Consider the following 21,935-nt stretch of genomic DNA (forward strand, 5'->3'; position numbering starts at 1 on the left):
GAGAGATGGTGGTGAAGTGTCAGGTATGGTGGGGATCAGAATATAAATGGAATGGTAGAGTATTGCCAAGGGTGCACGAGTTGGGAGGAGAGATTTCATGTGACTGTAAAGAGTGTGGGGGTGGGGAAAGCAGTGACTGGTGAAAAATGGGTGTATGGGGGAGGTGGGGTACAACAGGATAGGAATGATACAGTGAACAGAGCAGTGAGAACAGGAGTGTGGAGTGAGAAATAAGCATACTGCATGAAAAAGAGATGTGAAGGAGAGAAGAGATGTAGTTTGGTTTGTGGGGGTATAGTGTGTAAATTTTTTTTGAATTGTTGCAAATAGGTGGAGCACACAGTGCTCCCACAATTCAGTTTTGCTGAGTTGGGTGGGTCTTTTCAAGAACCATATATCACCAGACATCTCAGTCCATTGTCATCTTTTCCGTGAGGCCCAACATCCTGAAATCGGTCCTCACTACATTATCCCATGTCTTTCTCAGTCTTCCTCTTCCATAGGTGCCATCCACATTCAGCAATTGACACTTCTTTATACAACTGTTTACATTCATATGCATCACATGTCCAAACCGGCATAATCTTCTCTCTTGCATTCTGCATTTGATTTCTCTTGTACCCAACTTTTCTTTTTGCACATTTGCACTTTTTGGGCAAACACACTGATATTGCACATCCTGCAGAGCATACTAACTTCATTCCTCTCTAGTCTGCGTTTGTCTTCTGAATTGAGAGCCCATGTGAACTGAGACCATGGAGTATAGCCGTACACAAGCATCATACAATCTGCCTTTTACTCTGAGAGAGAATCCTTTTGTTGCCAACTGAGGTAATACTTCTCTGAACTTTCTCCATCCTATTCTTATTCTAGCAACAATACTTTCAGAACATCCTCCACCACTGCTAATTTGGTCACCTAGGTAACAGAAACTATCTATAACGTGTCTACACATACATATATGCATACGGTTGTATATATATATATATATATATATATATAAGCTCGTTGCCAGTGCCCCTGGACTGGCTCTTGTGCGGGTGGCACATGAGATGCACCATTTTGAGCGTGGCTGTTGCCAGTACCGCCTGACTGGCCTTCGTAGGATTTTCGAGCGAGATCGTTGCCAGTGCCCCAGGACTGGCTTGTGTGGGTGGCACATAAAAGACAGCATTTCGAGCGTGGCCGTTGCCAGTATCGCCTGACTGGCCTTCGTGAAGGTGACACGTAAAAGCACCTACTACACTCTCTGAGTGGTTGGCGTTAGGAAGGGCATCCAGCTGTAGAAACTCTGCCAAATTTAGATTGGAGCCTGGTGTTGCCATCCGGTTTCACCAGTCCTCAGTCAAATCGTCCAACCCATGCTAGCATGGAAAGCGGACGTTAAACGATGATGATGATGATGATGATGTATGTATATGTATGTATGTATATGTATGTACATATATGTATGTATGTACATATATATGTATGTATGTATACACATATATATATATCTCACTCAGAGTAAAAGGCAGACTGTATGACGCATGCGTACGAACAACCATGCTACATGGCAGTGAAACATGGGCTGTAACTGCTGAGGACATACGTAAGCTCGCAAGGAATGAAGCCAGTATGCTCCGTTGGATGTGTAATGTCAATGTGAATACCCGTCAGAGTGTAAGTATCTTGAGAGAAAAGCTGAACATTAGAAGCATCAGTTGTGGCGTGCAAGAGAGACGATTGCGCTGGTATGGACATGTGGTGAGAATGGAGGAGGATAGCTGCGTGAAAAAGTGCCACACCCTAACAGTTGAGGGAACCCGTGGAAGAGGTAGGCCCAGGAAGACCTGGGCTGAGGTGGTGAGGCAAGACCTTCGTACATTGGGCCTCACCGAGGCGATGACTATGGACCGAGACCTTTGGAAATGGGCTGTGCGTGAGAAGACCCGGCAAGCCAAGTAAGATCGTTGCCAGTGCCCCTGGACTGGTTCTTGTGCGGGTGGCACATGAGATGCACCATTTTGAGCGTGGCCGTTGCCAGTACCGCCTGACTGGCTCCTGTAGGATTTTCGAGCGAGATCGTTGCCAGTGCCCCTGGACTGGCTTGTGCGGGTGGCACATAAAAGACACCATTTCGAGCGTGGCCGTTTTCGTGCGGGTGACACGTAAAAGCACCCACTACACTCTCTGAGTGGTTGGCGTTAGGAAGGGCATCCAGCTGTAGAAACTCTGCCAAATCAGACTGGAGCCTGGTGTTGCCATCCGGTTTCACCAGTCCTCAGTCAAATCGTCCAACCCATGCTAGCATGGAAAGCGGACGTTAAACGATGATGATGATGATGATGATGTATTGTTGTAGCAAGAGTCATTGACACCCCTGAGGAATTGGAAGAATGGACTCTCATAAAGAGTAACATATTGGTTAAGACGAGAGGTTGATAGGTGTCATTTAGAGGACATTTTGAAGTCTCACGAAGTATGTTGTGTGAAGACATTGATTTTTACCTCCACATTGTTAAATTATATATTCAACATTGGTCAGGTATATAAAAGTGGTGATGAGATACTCGAAACTTGCATTGGAGGTTTAAAATTTTTTTTTTTTGGTATGAAATCAAAGAAAAAAATCATTATCATGGAAGACTTATTAGCTTGCGTGGTGCAGCTACAACAGCAACAACAACAGAATTTACATCAACTACAACAGCAACAACAACAATACCAATAGTTACTGGAAATAATGTTGAAGTAGTCTGAAAATACTTCAGGTTCATTCTCGTCAGATGGCATAGCAAACTCAATTAGAGAATTTATTTATAACCCAGAAGAAGGTACTACTTTATCTGCATATTTTAGAAGATATGAAGAAATCTTTAAACAAGACTGTAAAAATTGGAATGATGAGAAGATGCAACTACTTTTAAAAAGTTATCCCCTGCCGAACACAAAAAATACTGTAATTATATTTTGCTGAAGATGAGATTTGTTTCAATGAAACAATTTATTATTGAAAATTTTCTGTGAAAAAAGTAGTTCCGATTTCAATACTCAATTTAGTTCAAAAAGATAGCAATTTCGTCACCTATGCCCGGATCATTAACAGAGACTGTGAAAAATTGAAAGTAAATGAATTAACCCCAGATTTGTTCAAATGTCTACTTTTCGTTCAAGAGTTAACTGGAACAAAAGATGCTTACATATGTTGCCATCATCATCATCGTTTAATGTCCATTTTCCATGCTGTCATGGGTTGAACGATTTCAAAGGTCTGGCAAGCCAGCGGCTGCAGCAGGCTCCAGTCTGATCTCACATGTTTCTACAGCTCGATGCCCTTCAAATGCCAACCACTCTGATAGTGTAGTGGGTTCTTTTTACATGCAACTGGCACAGGAGCCAGTCAGGTGGGCCTAGCATCAATCACACACACACGACCTACGTTGGACCACTTATTCGCATAACCACCGAACCTGGAGCTTAACCGTGGTCTATCCATAGCACTTACTCAGCATTACCTGAAACCTCTAGGTCTAATTGACACCACTGTCACTATATATATATATATATATATATATATATATATATATATATAGCAATAAGAAAATGGAGGAGAATATATGGTATCCATCGACTTGCGGACAGTGTATTCCATTGAATTAATTTGTTTATTTTGTAACTAAAATGACAAAAATCACAATATACAAATGCTTATGACATACCATGTCATATTAACAATTAAGGTTACAAATATAAAGTACATTTAGCAATTGGAGAATATACAGAAACTTACAGCTGTTTCGGCCTAGTGTTGGCATGTCCCATTCTATCCCTATAACTCCTGCGTGCTGGAGTAATTAGCAGATGAAAATGATGTAATGGAGGTACATGCATGATTCGCTAGGCCTCTTCAGAGATTCACGAAAATTTAATACAAATATAAAATAAAAAATTAAAATGAAAAATAAAAATAGAAATAAAATAAGAATAAAGTAAAAATAAAAATAAATGAAAAATGAAAATATAAAAATATAAGGCAGATAAAAAGCCTACAAACAGTATATAAGACCATATAAATAGTTTTAGACACTCCAATACACATGTCTGTGCCTGTGTACATAACCATACATAGATATCTATGGATACAAAAGCATATATAGATGAGTACATATGTGTGTCCAGATGTATGTCAACAGTTACTGCCACCACATGTGAGGGGGAAATATACATATATATATATATATATCTATCCCCTCACACATACGTACATACATACATATATGTATGCACAAATATTCCCATACATACATGGTCCCTGGCACCAACGTTATTCGTTGCGTTTTGAAAGCTGTTTATATTTAAAAAATTTGCTGGGTGCGTGCATGTCAGTTCTGTGTGTGGTGGATGGGTCTATGTGGAAGTTATTTCCAGAGGAGTTATTAATACTCTAATGGTAATAATAATGATGATGATGATGATAATAACAACAACAATAATAATAATATGCCAACTTTTTGAACTTTGTGAGGAGGTGCTCCGTTATTCTTCCTGTGGAGAAGATCAGGTCATTCCAGCAGTGGGTATTAGTGATTCTGCTGCTATTTGGGGAGGGGTAATTTATACAGTTAATTCCTCTCATATAATTGGACAACTATTGTTTTAAACTATCTAGGCTTAGCTACGGTTGGATAGACACCAACCGGTCAAGAAGGTTATGGCGCGCATGCATACGTACACGTACACATACACACACACATACACACACGTGCTATATATATTTATATGTATATATACACATATACATACACACGCACACATCCCTTCATTTCACTATATACTTATATAGATGGAGTGTATATACCAATACAAGGATTAGATGAGTTATTGAATAGATTATTAAGAAGTCTATATGCGGATAGAAATAAATAAATATAAATAAATAACTATCCTTATGTATATATACACGCTTACACGACCACATTATAATAAGGGGTAAAGTAACTAGACAAAGCCATAATGTATTAAAACTATAAGACTACTCATGATTCACTTTACGGTATGTTGGCATTAAGTTGGAATAAGCCTAACGGTTTCTGTCTGATAGAAGGATTCTATTTTAAGTAGATTCACTCAACTAATGAACCATTTTGGTAGTTATTTATAAACTTAGTGATTTATGTGTGATTGTATTTCATTATTTCTACTGTTAGGTTAATACATGGGGCGTCAATTACTATAGAGATAATAGTGAATGGGGGTGACCCTAAGATTTGAGTATCCTACCTAACTAACCGTTAACTTACATAATTAATTATCACTGTTATTGCTGCCACCACCATCACCATCACGTATCCTACATAACTAACTAGTTAATTAATACATTGGTTCAAATGAGTAGATAAGTAAACAATAATTGACTAAACAAACAATCGATGAATAAAACCATCCAAACCATGGCAGAATATCGTTGAGTACCCTAGGCCCTAGCACATAGAAGACAGTTACTCCCACATCCTCATATAAACACACTCAAAATGTGCATACACACACGCATATATACATGTGCATATACATCTACAAGCACACGACATTCCTATGAATGATTGTAAGTACACAGGTACGCATATGTGGGTACACACAGACATACATACACATATATACTCTTTTACTCTTTTACTTGTTTCAGACTTTTTAACTGTGGTCATGCTGGAGCACCGCCTTTAGTCGAGCAAATCGACCCCAGGACTTATTCTTTAGAAGCCTAGTACTTATTCTATCGGTCCCTTTGCTGAACCGCTAAGTTACGGGGGACATAAAGGCACCAGCATCGGTTGTCAAGCGATGTTGGAGGACAAACACAGACACACAAACACATACACACACACACACATATATACATATATACGACGGGCTTCTTTCACATATATACATACACATATATACTCTTTTACTCTTTTACTCTTTTACTTGTTTCAGTCTTTTTGACTGTGGTCATGCTGGAGCACCACCTTTAGTCGAGCAAATCGACCCCAGGACTTATTCTTTAGAAGCCTAGTACTTATTCTATCGGTCTCTTTGCTGAACCGCTAAGTTACAGGGACATAAACGCACCAGCATCGGTTGTCAAGCGATGTTGGGGGACAAACACAGACACACATACACACACACATATATACATATATACGACGGGCTTCTTTCAGTTTCCGTTTACCAAATCCACTCACAAGGCTTTGGTTGGCCTGAGGCTATAGTAGAAGACACTTGCCCAAGATGCCACGCAGTGGGACTGAACCTGGGACCATGTGGTTGGTAAGCAAGGTACTTACCACACAGCCCCTCATACACCAATAGATACACCCATCCACATATATATATATGCATATATACACATACACACATACATGTGCATACATACACAACTGTATACCCATCAATCAGTACATCCATATGTACACACATACATACATATATATATATATATATATATATATATATATATATATATATATATATATATATATATATACACACACATATATATACATATACATATATACTAACAAGCAAGTAGATATGCAGGTGAATACACACAGGAGGAGTATTTATAGTAATAAAAAAAAAACAACAAAGGCCTTTGATAAGATGGATCTTGGCATGATATGACATAACCTGCAAGATCTTGGCATTTCTGGTAAACTGGAAGAGTAGCTGCATGACTTCCTAAAAGATGGAAGTTAGGCAGTTGCAGCCAATGGTGCTTTCTCTAAAGAAAAATAAATTGTGAGTGGTGTCCCCTAGGGAACTGCCTTGAGGCCATTACTGTTTATAGTGGCTCTCTTAGATATGCCCATAGTTATTCAGGCTGCATTGTCACTAGTTAGACTGATAATACAAAATTATGACAGGCAATAAAAAATCCTGATGACGTTGCAAGCGTACAGTGAGCCCTAAATGCAATATGCAAGAGGGTTGAATTTTAATGTTGGAAAATTTCAAACACTGTGCTATCAGCTCACAAATGAACCACAGCCTGCATATACAGGACCTGAAGGCATTATAATCTCTGAATCACAGGCAATGGGAGACTTAGGGATCAGTGTGTGAAATGATGCATCATTTCATATGCAGATTACCAAGATAGCAATAAAGTGCGGACAACTGGCAGGATGAATACTAATGTTATTCAAGACCAAAAGTCATGATCCTATGGAAAACCTTCCTTCTCAGCTACCAGAACTACTGCTCTCAGTATGACAACTTTTATTACTCTGGTAAATTTTGTTTATCATCATGTAAATTAGAAAACAAATTTTTTTTCAGCATTTCCTCTTTCACTCACTAAAATGTGCACAAGTAGGTAAGTTAATTCTGCACCTCTTAGAAGAGATAATTTTCCACTTTTTCTTATTTGCTGAAATTGAAATATTCATGTTTTCTATTTTTTCTAATTTTTCCAGCACTCTTCTTCATTAGTTTTGGGTTATATGTAACTGAAACCCTTAAAGTTGCTGCAGATGTTAGGACTTATCTCTATTCTTTCCTGGCTATTTTAAAGTTTGTACCCAAACTAGGATTTCTCTTCAGAATGAGAAAATAGCTCAATACTGATTACCAAATCACAAAAATGCACAGTGCTGCTGCTACATGCATAGATACCCTGGATTGACTCAATAATTTTGTAATCTCTTGGTCATAGATAATTCACAAATGAAGTGAGTGGATTGCCTGTAAGATGTGAGGGTGACTAGAGCAAACATCTATTTGCTTTGATTGATGGCCCTACACATTGGTTGTGATAAAAGATGAACCCTAATCTTCAGTGAATCTGTTGTATAATGCATTAATTGACACTTTATTCCCATATATTTTGCAGGGAATCTGACAAGGTTGGTTTAGAATTACCTGGCAAAAAATACCATCAGTTACGCCATACAGATGGCTTTTCTAGAGATCGACGTCGCCGAAGTGCCTCTGTGGCTGAAGTTAAAGAACTAGCTACTGGACGTCTTCAAGAAGAGCTGAAGAAAGCTCAGAAAGTGAGTATTAGGACAAAACACATAGTTTTCATAATTAAGTTTACTCTTTTGTTGCAACTATAGTTTTAATTTGTTGTCAAACAGTCTAGTGGTATTCAGTGGCTCAGCAAATGAAATTTCAGAGTGTTAGTCTGAAGATATCATCTGCCATGAAAACTTTAACAACATTGATATTGTAAAAATATCCTCATCAACCTTATCATCTTTTAGCATTCATTTTCCTTACTGGCACGGGTTGGATGGTTTGACAGTAACTGAGAAGCCAAGGAATGGCACCAAGCTCCAGTATCAGCTTTGGCATGGTTTCTATGACTGGATGCGCCTTCATAACACCAACCAACCACTTCATAGAATGTACTGGGTGATTTTTATATACTAGCATCACTAGTAAGGTTTCCAATTAACTTGCAAGACAAGACTACTCAACCTGAACGACAGATTATATTATCCTTTTCATAAGCTAAAGAAAACTATTCAATATATCCATGCTATGTTTAATCACCCCCAAAGTGTTATTAATGGAGTTGTTAAAAGGATGTTGATAAGAATTTCTAATTTATCAGCAGCAAATAAAATATTTTTAACAATAATGCATCTCTTTATAACATTGCATTGAGCAATAGTGGTTTCAGTTAGATCTATTATGAAAGGAATACACTGTTTGAAAATAAATTGGGCAGACTTTTCCCTAATTTAGCAGAATTATACATTGATACCTGTTCTGTGACTGATCCTCCTGAACATCAGCTTTGCCACAGATATAGAAGACATCATAATTCCTTTAATTATAATTTTATAAGGAACCCAATAGATAATAGGCAGATTAGGAGTAAATCCACAAGAAAACAGGAAATTATATGGTTTACCCCTCCCTTTTCCCTTCAAGTCAGAAATCTCCCCAAGTTATTGTTTAAGATTATTGATAAAAACTTCTCCTTAGGTCATGAATATCATCCTATTTTTAATAGGTTTAGTCTAAACTTATTGTATTCAACCATGCCTAACCTAGGTTCTATAATCGATAGTCGCAGCAAATAATAAGTTTAAGCTTAGAAATAATATTATTGATAGAGACACTAATGTAGCTGGCCACAGTACAGATAATAATATAGAAATTAAGAATACAAAGGCAAAACTTGTAAATAAGACCTGTAATTGTCATTCCCGGGATTTATGTCCGTTAAAGGGTTTTTGTTTGAGGTGAAACGTGTATAAATGCAAGGTTTTGACCCTCAATGAACCCTATAAAAAAGCATCTAGGAAGCACAATAGATTTTAAAACTTGATATAGGGGCATACAAACTTGTTTATAAATTAGGATAAGAAAAATGCAGCTGTACTACCTAGTTATATTAATAACTTAAAAATACGAAATAAAGAATATAGACTTAATTGGTCAATTATCATTGAAACCACCTCATACAACACACATACTAGAATGTGCAGATTGTGCACAAAAGAATCAATTGATATACTTCGTATCGATTAAAAACTATTAATAAGTTCTCAGATGTTTTGATTTTCTGTAGACACAAATATTTCTCAACTTGCAAATTTTTCTCTCCTTAAATGGCCAGACTATATAATTTTAACCTTCAACCCTTATTATATTTTGTACTCATCTTATAGTATCATCGTTAAATGTTTGGCAGTCTATTTAAACACTAAAATTTAGCATTTATTTTATTTAATGCACCTGAACAGCATGTACTTTTGCTCCAAGCTTCAAATTTTTTAAAATTTAAAAAATTTTTAAACATATCACTTGTTGTGACCCCCCTTTCGTCATGAATGACCATGGGATTGCACCTAAAAAGTTACCCTCCCAGGCACAAGTTCGAGCAAGATTGTTTATGGAAGACCAGCAGTCACCCATGCATACCAGTCTCCCCTCTCCATGCCACTGATGTCATCCAAGGGAAAGGCAAAGGCCGATACAGCTTGGCACCAGTGATGTTACAGCTCATTTATTAACGTGTAAGTGGCTGAGCACTCCACAGACATGTGTACCCTTAATGTAGTTCTTGGGGGAGATTTAGCGTGACACAAAGTGTGACAAGGCTGGCCCCTTTGAAAATACATGTACAACAGAAACAGGAAGAAAGAGTGCAGCAGGGTTTACCACCACCCCCTGCCGGAGCCTTGTGGAGTTGTAGGTGTTTTCGCTCAATAAACACTTGCAATGCTCGGTCTGGGAATTGAAACTGCGATCCTACAATCGCGAGTCCACTGCCCTAACCACTGGATTATATATACATGTATTTTATGTATGTATAGATGTGTGTGTGTGTGTGTGTGAGTGTATGTGTGAGTGAGTGTCAGTTTCCTTGTATGTCTCCACTGTCATTTTTTTGTTCCCAACTTTGACCCTCCATAAATCCTCAATTTTATTTTAGAATTTATGGGAACAGCTGTCTTTCAAGACTCATATTGTTGTTAAATGCTCGAAACGAAGAGTAGATAGACAGCCGACAACTGATGAAGGGTCCTTTCTCTGTGTTTACATGTCTTGTTTTCCATTATTTCCTTGTTGTTTAGATATTTCACTTGTTTTCCCTCATTTGTTTACATATTTCATGTTATTTGCACCATTAGTGACATCCTGTACCCATATATGCATCTATATATATATAAGATGATGATATATAATATATATATATATAAGATGATGATAGTTAGGTGTCTGGAATGGGACGGCTTACCTCATGGGCAGGTAGAAGCTCTTTAACCTTGGTTGGTAATCTACCTAGGAGAAGGAAATCTCCGAAATAAAACCTGAGGCCTTGGAAATTCCTGGTTTTGTCAATTCTCTTGTCACACCGGTGAAAGTCTTCTTGGGCTAATAAGTGGGGGTAGTGCAGTGCAAGCTACACCCACTAAAAATTATTCATCTGCACAGGTACTTCCTGTACTCCAAATCTTAGTAAAATCATTCAATTGGTTGGTTGGCAGAAACCTAAAAATGCACCTGTAACTTATTTTAAAATGTCTGAAACAAATTCAGTAAATGGCAAAAAAGGCTTGGGAACATCAGGGGAACAGGTCTGGCCCGGCAGGTGTCCCAGTGTATCACAGGCTGGACCCGGTCGTCATCCTGCCACTGTGGTCAAACAGTCCTCAAGAAAAAGTAAAAATAAACATCGTTTGAATTTTGGCTGTTGGAATGTGCGCACACTTCTTGATGATAATTTCACGAAGAGGCCAGAAAGGCGTACTGCACTTATTGCATGTGAGCTAAAGAAATATTCCCTTGATATAGTTGCTCTCTCTGAAACTCGTCTCTCTGGTGAGGGTCAAGTAATGGAATCTGCTTATGGATATACTATCTTCTGGAAAGGTCTACCTAAGGGTCAGCGTAGAGAATCTGGTGTTGGGTTTGCTCTCAAGAATACATTAGTGTCCTCCATTGCAGAGCTTCCAAGTGGTATATCTGACCGGATCATGTCATGCCGTATCAAACTGACAAAAGGTAGGTTTCTTACCGTTGTCAGTATTTATGCACCAACAATGTCCCATTCTGAGGAAACTGTGGGACAGTTTTATGACAATCTAGCAAGATTATTGAGGAAAGTACCAATTTCTGACAAGCTGGTCATTTTGGGAGATTTCAATGCAAGAGTTGGAAGGGACTATGTTTCATGGCCTGTTTTAGGTCGACATGGGATTGGAAAATGCAATAGAAATGGAGTAGCTCTTTTGACGTTTTGTACTGAGAATGATCTGGTTGTCACCAACACTCTGTTTAAGCAGAAAAATAAATATAAAGCCAGCTGGATGCACCCAAGATCTAAGCACTGGCATCTCATAGATTATATTTTGATTAGGAAATGTGATATGAAAGACGTTTCTAGCGTTCGGGTCATGAGAGGGGCAGAGAGCTGGACTGACCATCATCTACTGCGTGGCAAAATAGATTTTTCGATAAAACCTAAAAACCGACAGTCTGGTCCTAAGATACCCAAAAAGTTAAACGTTGCAAACTTTAAATTATCAAGCAACTTGCAAAGATTCCACGACGCTATAGAAAGTATTAATCTTGACCCAAACAATTTATGGGAAGATTTCAAAACAAAAGTATTTCAGGCTGCAAGTTCGTCAGTGGGATTTAAATCTCATAAATCCAGAGATTGGTTCTCAGATAGATCAGCAGAAATTCATGATCTACTTTTAGAAAAACAAAACTTAGGCAATACACTGCTCTCTCAGTCATTGAATCCCAACTCAAATGAAACTTACAGAAAGCTGAAAAGGAGGGTGCAAACTGCTCTAAGGAAAATTAAACAGGAATGGTGGAATGATAGGGCAAAAGGGGCACAAGAAGCAGCTGATAGAAATGACGCCAGTTGTTTGTATTCTTATGTTAGGGAGGTATATGGTCCAAAATCTTCTTCAGTAGCTCCAGTGAGAACAGAAGATGGATGTTTTCTTCTGACTGACACCGCTTCTATTCATAAGCGTTGGGTAGAACATTTCTCTGCACTTTTGAATAGACCATCATCCGTTAATATGAGGACGATAGAAAAAATTGAACAACTTCCAGTTATAGAAGAGATGGCATCTGAACCAACTCTAAATGACATTTATTTAGCTATGAATAAGCTGAATAACAACAAGTCTCCAGGATCTGATGGAATCTGTGCAGAAGTCTTGAAATATGGGGGTGACAAAATGATGGAACTCTTAAATATTTTAATTTGTCACTGTTGGAGAAGTGAGAAAGTGCCTCAAGACTGGATTGATGCCATTCTTGTCTCCTTATATAAATCGGGGCCAAAGGATCTGTGTGGTAATTTTCGTGGGATTTCCCTTTTGTCTGTGATTGGAAAGGTGCTCGCCCGCATTTTGTTAGAACGTTTAAATACCTTTATAGTTCCAAGTATGGTGTCTGAGTCTCAGTGTGGTTTTCGTTCCTCCAGGGGCACAGCTGATTGTATCTTTACTGTCAGACAATTACAGGAGAAGTGCATTGAACAGAATCTTGCTCTGTACCATTGCTTTGTTGATTTGAGCAAAGCATTCGATACTGTTAATCGAAGTGCTCTGTGGCTAATTCTGGGGAAAATTGGTTGCCCAGAAAAGTTTATAAACATGGTCAAGGCTTTGCATCAGGATATGAGAGCTAGGGTTAATTTTGGTGGTAGGCTTTCTGAATCTTTTGCTGTGGAAAATGGAGTAAAGCAGGGAGACCTTGATGCACCCACCCTCTTTGCAATATACTTTGCCGTTGTAGTGTCACATTCCTTTCAAAACTCTGAGGAGGGTATCTACATAAAATATCGAACAACGGGGAATGTTTTTAATTTGACCCGACTGAAGTTTAAAACGAAGGTTTTTACTTCACTTATTAGGGAAATTTTGTATGCTGACGATTGCGATCTGGTTAGTCATTCTGAATCGGGTCTGCAATCCCTTGTATCTGCATTTGATGCAGCTTGTGATGATTTTGGCCTGACCATCAATCTGAAAAAAACAGTTGTGATGTATCAACCTGCGTATGGTGCTGTTTGTAACCTCCCTAAAATTTTTGTTAAGGGAAAGTTACTTGAGGTTGTAAATTCATTTGTCTACCTGGGAAGCTCTGTTCAAGATGATGGAAATCTTGATACGGAAATACACCTGCGAATTGAAAGGGCAGCAAAAGCATTTGGTGGCTTGGAGTCACGCGTCTGGCGCCAGCGACATATAAATAACAATACAAAGCTGGCTCTTTACAAATCATTTGTCTTAACATCCCTATTGTATTCCTGTGAAACTTGGACCTGTTATGAAAGGCATTTTAAAATGTTAGAAAAATTCCACCAAAAATGCCTTCGTCATATTTTAAGAATTAAATGGAATTCTTTTACTCCAAACACAGATATCCTTGCATCTGCAGGCATCCCCTCAATTAAAGCCATGATTTTGAGGAACCAATTGAGATGGTGTGGCCATATTGTTCGAATGGCAGATGAACGCATGCCGAAACAGCTGTTTTATGGTGAGCTGGCAGAGGGGAAACGTTATCGGCATAAACCTAAAAAAAGGTTTAAGGATGGCATAAGGACTGCTATGAAGTCAATTGGAATGGCTCCAAAAGATATAGAAGTCCTCGCTTCAGATCGAGTTGGATGGCGAACAAGGGTGTGGAGTGGAGTGAAAGCATTTGAAGAGGCCAGGATGATGCAAGCAGGGCTCAAGAAACATTTAAGGAAAAAGGTGAAGACTGAGAAGGTGAATGACAAGGACCTTTTTGTGTGCACAGTCTGTGACAGACCATGTCTGTCCTTGGCTGGCCTCAAATCTCACCTGCGAACCCATGGAAAACAAACCTCACCCAGCTATTCTGATTATATGTCTGTGCACACGTTTGAATGTGGTGTGTGCCAGAGGGTTTGCAAATCCAATGGGGGTCTTAAAAGACATGTTAGGATCCACAATGAGCAGAACTTACTTGCAGGTATTGGTAGTGCAAATCAGAGGTGCAATCTGTGTGGGTGTTTTTTCAAAACACTGTCTGGTTTAAAAAGCCACATCAGACGCCATGAAAGGGCTAAGGTGTAGGTGCAGGAGGTGGTCAAACTCTGTTTAAGGAGTAGACAACCAACATATATATATATATATAAAAATTTAAGGAATGGAGAAAACGCATGTTATAGCTGCATACTTTATTCCGACATATGTTTCGAAGAATTACAGTTTATGCGATCCATAAGAATCGGCGATGTTAAAAATGTAAACTTCTCCTCAGGGAAATGCATGGGAATCATCTTAAATGTAAGACATTATGACCGAGTATGATAACTATAGTTGGATAAGGTTATGACTTGATTCATTTGGAAAAACCGTTAGAGATTTGGTTGCGTCCAAATCTCTAACGGTTTTTTCAAATGAATCACGTCATAACCTTATCCAACTATAGTTATCATACTCGGTCATAATGTCTTACGTTTAAGATGATTCCCATGTATTTCCCTGAGGAGAAGTTTACATTTTTAACATCGCCGATTCCTATGGATCGCATAAATTGTAATTCTTTGAAACATGTCGGAATAAAGTATGCAGCTATAACATGCGTTTTCTCCATTCCTTAAATTTTTAAATATACTCAAATACCCAAAATATCAAGGAGTTTCTGCCTCACCAACAGGAATTACACCACAGTTATTTTGTGATCTTTGCTACCTTGGTTTCTATTAACCCATTTATTCTATCCGAATTATTATTTATTAGGATAGAATAAATACATATAATTAAATATATATATATATGTATATATATATATATATATATATATATATATATATATATGTGTGTGTGTGTGTGTATGTGTGTGTGTGTGTTTATATATATATATGTATGTATATATATATATATATATATATGTGTGTGTCTGTCTGTCAGTATAGGCATGCATGTATTCATGCATCACACACACGCATGTATATATGGGTGTAATATATGAATAGAAATTACATATATGTAATTATGTGTAATTCTGATAATAAAAATACATTGGAAAATGTACTAAAAAAACATCGAGAAGATTCTCTAATCATTCTTTCTACCATCAGTATACATGCCAAAGAGATAAAAAAAAAAAAGCATGGGATAAAGAAGCAACTATAAGTCACGGTGATAGTGATGAAGACACATAGCGATGATTTGAGCTGTATTTTGTAGTCTGGGGAAAATTTATATTATGGATCGGCAGAAAATAGTAATATGTCAGGGGAAAAAAACATATCAGCGAATATATATTGATTCCTTTTTCCTTTTTGTCCATTTTTATTATTTATCTATATATATATATATATATATATATACATATATATTGAAAAAAAAGTCGTCAGAATTTTGGAATAACTTCTTTCATTTATTTTATACATATATTAGCGCTTTCGTTCGTCTTTCGAACTTGTCAAATATAACTGTGAAAATACAGAGATCTAGCTTATTTATATAAAAACAGGTGTTTTTGGGGGTTTTGTTTATAACAGAACATTGTTTTGTTTTTTTGTTTTTTGGGGGTGAGGCTTTGGTGACAATGGAAGATGTATAAGCAAATAGATAGATAGATAGATAAACTGATAGTCAGACAGATAGAGAGATAGATGTGGTAAAAGAGAGAGAGAAGGGCCATTGTATTGAATTGGTCTTCTTAAGGAGTGTCAAAGAAAAAAAAAAAGGTTAAAAGCTTGTTTACTACTTACTGTATTGTTTTGAGACAGATTTTAGGGATGGTAGAAGGAGGAAGAAAAGAAGAAAGGAAGAAGAAAGAAAAAATAGAGAATAATGAATAGAAAATATAAAGAAAACAAAAAATGTCTTCCTGTTTTTTCTTTTGCTTTTAGTTCTTTCATTTTATATTCTTTGTCCTTTCTTTTTATAGACTTTGGGTCCGTTTTAGAATATATTCCTGTCATACATTCATTTATTTATTTATTTTTTGTAAGGTGTAGTTCTGCATGAGAGTATATTAGTATAATCTTTGTAAATTTGAAAAATCGAATTAGTAAAATCAATTTAGTAAAAATAACTATATATATATATATATATATATATATATCATATCAAACATATATACATATATATACATACAAAACGTATTCCTTGTTTTTCTTTTTTCTCTTTCAAACATTTAACTTTGGGGAAAATTTTTTTTATGAAGAGTAGTTCCATTGCCTTTCGGTATTGTGGATCGTCCCGTGTACATTTATAAAAAAGAAAGATTTTGAACTTTCCGTCTCCGCATATTTCCAGATGTTTACTTAATGGAATCATTCTTAGTTCTTCTTGTCGGATATGTTGCCTGTGAATTCTTGCACGTTGACAAAGTGAGTTATTCGTTTCGCCAATGTAATATTCTTTACAATTTGGACAGGTGATGCAGTATATGAGATTTTGTGTTTTGCAGTTCATATCTGCATTTATTTTAAAAATAGATCCGTTCTTGAATTTTATGTGGGAACCACTTTCTATGTATTTGTAGTTGTTGGTATTGTTACACGTTCCACATCTCCTATCACCACATTCTTTTACTATGAATTCTGGTTTAGTCTCTGATCTGAATTCTGCCCTTGTCAGGTGTTTTTTAAGGTTTTTTTGGTTGGCGTCTGCTATTCCGTAAGGTGTTTTTTCAATCAGAGTTTTCATCTTAGGGCTTTGAAGGAGTATAGGCAGGTTCGATTTTATGACGTGGAATATGTTAGTTATTCTAGGACTGTATGTGTTAATGAACGGAATCGTGTTTTCATTAACGTTTTCCTTTGGTGTCCATAGTTGGGTGATATTCAGTTCTATTGCCTTTTTAATTCCTTCATTAATTAGGCCTAAGGGGTATTTTTGTATAGTAAGGAAGCCTTTCAGTTTGTTGAGCCTGGTTTCACGTGTTTTAGGGTCACTTACTATAGCACAGATGTGTCTGGCCATGCTGTATGGGATGTTTCTTTTGATGTGTGATGGGTGACAAGAATAGAAGTTTAAATATTGGTGCGTATCGGCTTTTTTGTAAAATATGTCTGTTGTGACTGTGCAGTTTTGTATTTTTATGTGGATATCCAGGAATGGTAGTTCATTGCAACTGGATTCTGTTGTGAATTTGATGGAAGGGTGAAGTGCGTTTAGTATATTGTTAAATACATTTAGATCTTCAGTCGATTTTCCCCCAAAAATGAAACAATCATCCAGGAAGCGTTTCCATTTCTTAATGATATGTTGTTTGTATTCTTGGTCAAAGGTTTTTTCCACTTCCTCATAGAGCTTTTCTTCTAAGTATCCCATAACTAAGTTTGCATATGAGGGTGCAAATCGCGTACCCATAGCCGTGCACTTTATCTGCCGATATGTTTTGTTGTCAAATTTAAAAGTATTTTCCTCTAGCACTAGATGTGTGGCCTTGGTGATGAAGTCAGTTTTGAAGCGATCATTTATCCGTTCTCTCTGTTTTTCAACCCAGTGTTTGATTGCTTCTAGGCCTAAACCTCACAGTTAAACTTCTCTACAATAATCAATAATCACGTAAGTCAAAAGCAAAATAGAAAACACCTTATTTAAATTTAACCTTTTATGACTACATCCTCGCCAGAAAAAGGGAAAGATGGCTGCTTATAAATGCCAAAAGATTCCCTGGTGAAGAATGTACCCCACAACATAGACTAGTAGTTAGTGAATTCAGTATTGGGGCTAAGTGGTTGCCCAGAAGATGACCAGCTTGAAGGAGAAGGGTCTGAAGCTCAAAGATCCTGCGAATGGACAGAGATTTAGAGACTTATTACTCGAAGCCTTTGACGAAATAGAAGGGGATGTAGCTTCACACGATGTAGAAGACAATTGGACGTTTCTATGGGACAACCTGCTGAGGGCCACTGACCAGATCTGTGGATAGTGCAAAGTCCCCTCTCGACCCAAAATAACGTGGTGGTGGAACAATATTGTTGACAGGGCAATTAGGGAAAAGAAACAGGCCTGGAAGGACTGGAAGAACGGTGGTAGCAGGGAATTGTATCAGACTGCCAGAAGGGAAGCTAAGCGACAGGTTCATTTAGCCAGAGGGGAAGCAGATAAGAAACAATTTGCCAATGTTCTGCACCATGAAGACCAAAGACTCGAGGTATTTCAGGTTGCAAGACAGTGTGTGAGAGAGAATCGGGATGTCGTGGGAGAGAAATGTGTTCGCATGGATGACGGTACGCTTGCACTAAACGAGGCTGCAAAGAAGGTGGTTTGGAGACGCCACTACGAAAGATTATAATTTTTTTTAAAGAAATACCTACTTGTTTCTTTCTTTTTAAAGTTTAATATTGGTTGATATTTTTTCAATAGAGCATTTTGTTGAATTCTTTTTTGTTTTTCAAGAAATTTTTTTCCCATAAAATATATAAATTGGTATATCCAATAACTTAACACCGCTGTATGCAATGGCTCTATAAGCAATGTATTGGGAGGTGAGAATGGGTTAGATGGGTGCTGATGAAGGGGCAAAAAACCCCAAAATATGACATAAACACTAATTACCCATTTTTGTTTTTGTTCTCATTGTTTACATTTGATGTCTCGATACGAAACGTAACAAAAATCAGTGCCTGCTATAATTTCTATAGAATATATGTAGAAATAACTTTAACAAAATAAAATAAATAGAATACTTGGGCCAGATACAGCCAGTTTAAATGCTAAAGGGTTAAGAGTTTAAGAAACTTAGTTTTCTCTTAAATTTTGAAGATTGTAAAGAAGTAATTCTTCTCCTCTACCTTAACTGCAGGTAAGAGTGGGAATGTTATGTCTCTGCTATTGGGCTTCTAGCTAACCTCTTTTGATCTCTAACCTTAATTAAGCATTTTATTTTCTTTGCTCTGAGTTTAACCTGCAGCTACAGGGGAGATAACTCAGTGACAAATTACAAAAGCAGCTTGGAGAAGGTTAATACATATCTTGAAATTCTATTTCACCATCTAAGGTATTAACCACCATTATACTTTACAAAGTGTTTATTTTAAGCCTCTGAAGGCAACAAAATGTGCCTGCAGCTACGGGGAAGAAAACTCAGAAACTAATTGCAACAGCAACACTAATTCAACAAATTGCTTTTAAGATTTGGAATTCATCTCATAATAAGACTTGTTGGAAAATAAAAATAAAAATATGAATTAAACAAGGTAGTATATAACTAAAACTCATAAAACTGATTAAAATTTATACATTAACTTATATTTGGAGTTCATTTTTTAAAATTCTTTATTTGAATGGTTTTATTTATTTTAAATAATTTTAGGAGTTGGAGTTAAAAGATGAAGAATGTGAAAAACTGTCTAAAGTTCGGGATCAAATGGGTCAGGAATTGGAGGAACTAACAGCTTGCTTATTTGAGGTAATTCTTTTCCTGTCATTCTGATATCTCCATAGATTAAATTTAACCCTTTTGTTACTATATTTCTAACCCTTATATGTTTCAATTAAATTCTGAAATAATTTTGAATTTAGATTGGTATCTAAATTCATAAAATAACTCTCATCTTTTTATTTATCAACATATTAATGTGATTTTTGGAAGACCATTTAACAAAAAAAGGTTCTTAACCAGATTTGCTTCATAATTTTGTCTCAATGTGAATCTAATGATGGGTAAATGCAAATAAATTCGACAAAATATATTATTTAAATTTTGTTTTAACATCAGCATAGAAAATGAGTTATGAGCTAAAATTCAATATGTATACAACAAAATTTTAATTGTGAAAAATTGTGCAAATTACTGGATTATTTATCAGTTGAACTTAATATACATAAGATATGAGTACCATAAAGGTAAAACAGAATGGGACATTAGAATTTGTCTTTGAAGAAAACTAGGAAAGGAAAAATCTGCCATCAACAAAATGAAATAAACTCACTCATATTCATGAATACACTGAAATACATATAATGATTCACAATTCAAATTAATCTAACTTTGTTGTGCATCATATGAGTAAATTAAAATTACAGCTAAATAAAAAGTAAAAATGTGGTAAATTCAAAGCAGAAATATTTATAAATCAAATTTATACAAGCATGGCTGTGTGGTAAGAAGCTTGCTTCCCAACCACCTTGTTCTAGGTTCAGTTCCACTGAGTGGAACCTTGGGCGAGTGTCTTCTTCTATAACCTTGGGTTGATAAAAGCCTTGTAAGTGAATTTGATAGATGAAAACTGAAAGAAGCCCATCATATATATATATATATATATATATATTATTTATATAAGGGGCATTACTACAGAATAATGCCACACACTGGACTTCCCAAAATAAACACATTTAGTACCGAATGCGAGGAAAAACAACCAACAGAAGACCAACTTTCTTTTAAATAACTCAACTATGTATCGACCGACTTCGCGATTACTAGAATGAATCTAGACTCCGCTCATCAGCATAGTATTGTTCAGGAAAACATATATAAATAAACAGAATTCTCACCTTACCAAAAACGAACACTCTCCGTATCCGACCAAGCAAAGATTATACAGATAAACTTCATTCCCTTTGCTTGGTCGGATACGGAGAGTGTTCGTTTTTGGTAAGGTGAGAATTCTGTTTATTTATATATGTTTTCCTGAACAATACTATGCTGATGAGCGGAGTCTAGATTCATTCTAGTAATCGCGAAATTGGTCGATACATAGTTGAGTTATTTAAAAGAAAGTTGGTCTTCTTCTGTTGGTTGTTTTTCCTCGCATTCAGTACTAAATGTGTTTATTTTGGGAAGTCCAGTGTGTGGCATTATTCTGTAGTAATTCCCCTTATATAAATATAAACGAATAATTATATTCTTGGGAATAGAAATGTGAATTTTTTTGCACACTGGCTTCCTGATAAAATTCTTGTAAAAGATTTTTATCCCTTTTTGAATTTATATACATATATATATATATATATATACTTTTGAAGAAAAGCAACAAAAATTCAATAGGTTATAGCAGTATGTACGTTTCGCACACGCTCCATTTATTCATGTAGTGAGAACACTACATAAAATGTACAATGAAAATGTTCTCCTCAGCTGCATAATGGAATTTCATTTTAGAAAGTCATTTTGTAGATGTGTGCAAAAAACAAGAGTAAGAGAAGAAAACATACCATCTTGACTATGCTGCTGTTCAACAGTCTAGTGAATCAAACAAGAATTTAAATTCTATATTATCTAATTGAAGGGGTAGTGTTAAACAGCAGCATAGTCGAGATGGTATGTTTTCTTCTCTTACTCTTGTTTTTTGCACACATCTACAAAATGACTTTCTAAAATGAAATTCCATTATGCAGCTGAGGAGTACATTTTCATTGTACATTTTATGTAGTGTTCTCACTACATGAATAAATGGAGCTTGTACGAAACATACGTACTCCTATAACCTATTGAATTTTTGTTGCTTTTCTTCAAATTTTATTCACCAAATCTCTTGATTT

The 21,935-nt window shown here is 36.5% G+C and overlaps 1 protein-coding gene across 1 annotated transcript in view; it reads left to right on the top strand.

The window, feature by feature from the left end:
* The window catches only part of LOC106880691 (uncharacterized), a 186,883-nt gene that overhangs the window by 35,815 nt on the left and 129,133 nt on the right, over window positions 1-21,935 (top strand). The window contains exons 3-4 of the mRNA XM_014930761.3: window positions 7,853-8,015; window positions 19,765-19,860. Coding sequence (XP_014786247.3) covers window positions 7,853-8,015; window positions 19,765-19,860 — 259 coding nt within the window. The remainder of the gene's footprint in view (window positions 1-7,852; window positions 8,016-19,764; window positions 19,861-21,935) is intronic.

This window comes from Octopus bimaculoides, chromosome 2, assembly GCF_046866305.1.
Source record: "Octopus bimaculoides isolate indiv1 chromosome 2, ASM4686630v1, whole genome shotgun sequence".
In the NCBI taxonomy this organism is placed as follows: Eukaryota; Metazoa; Mollusca; class Cephalopoda; order Octopoda; family Octopodidae; genus Octopus; species Octopus bimaculoides.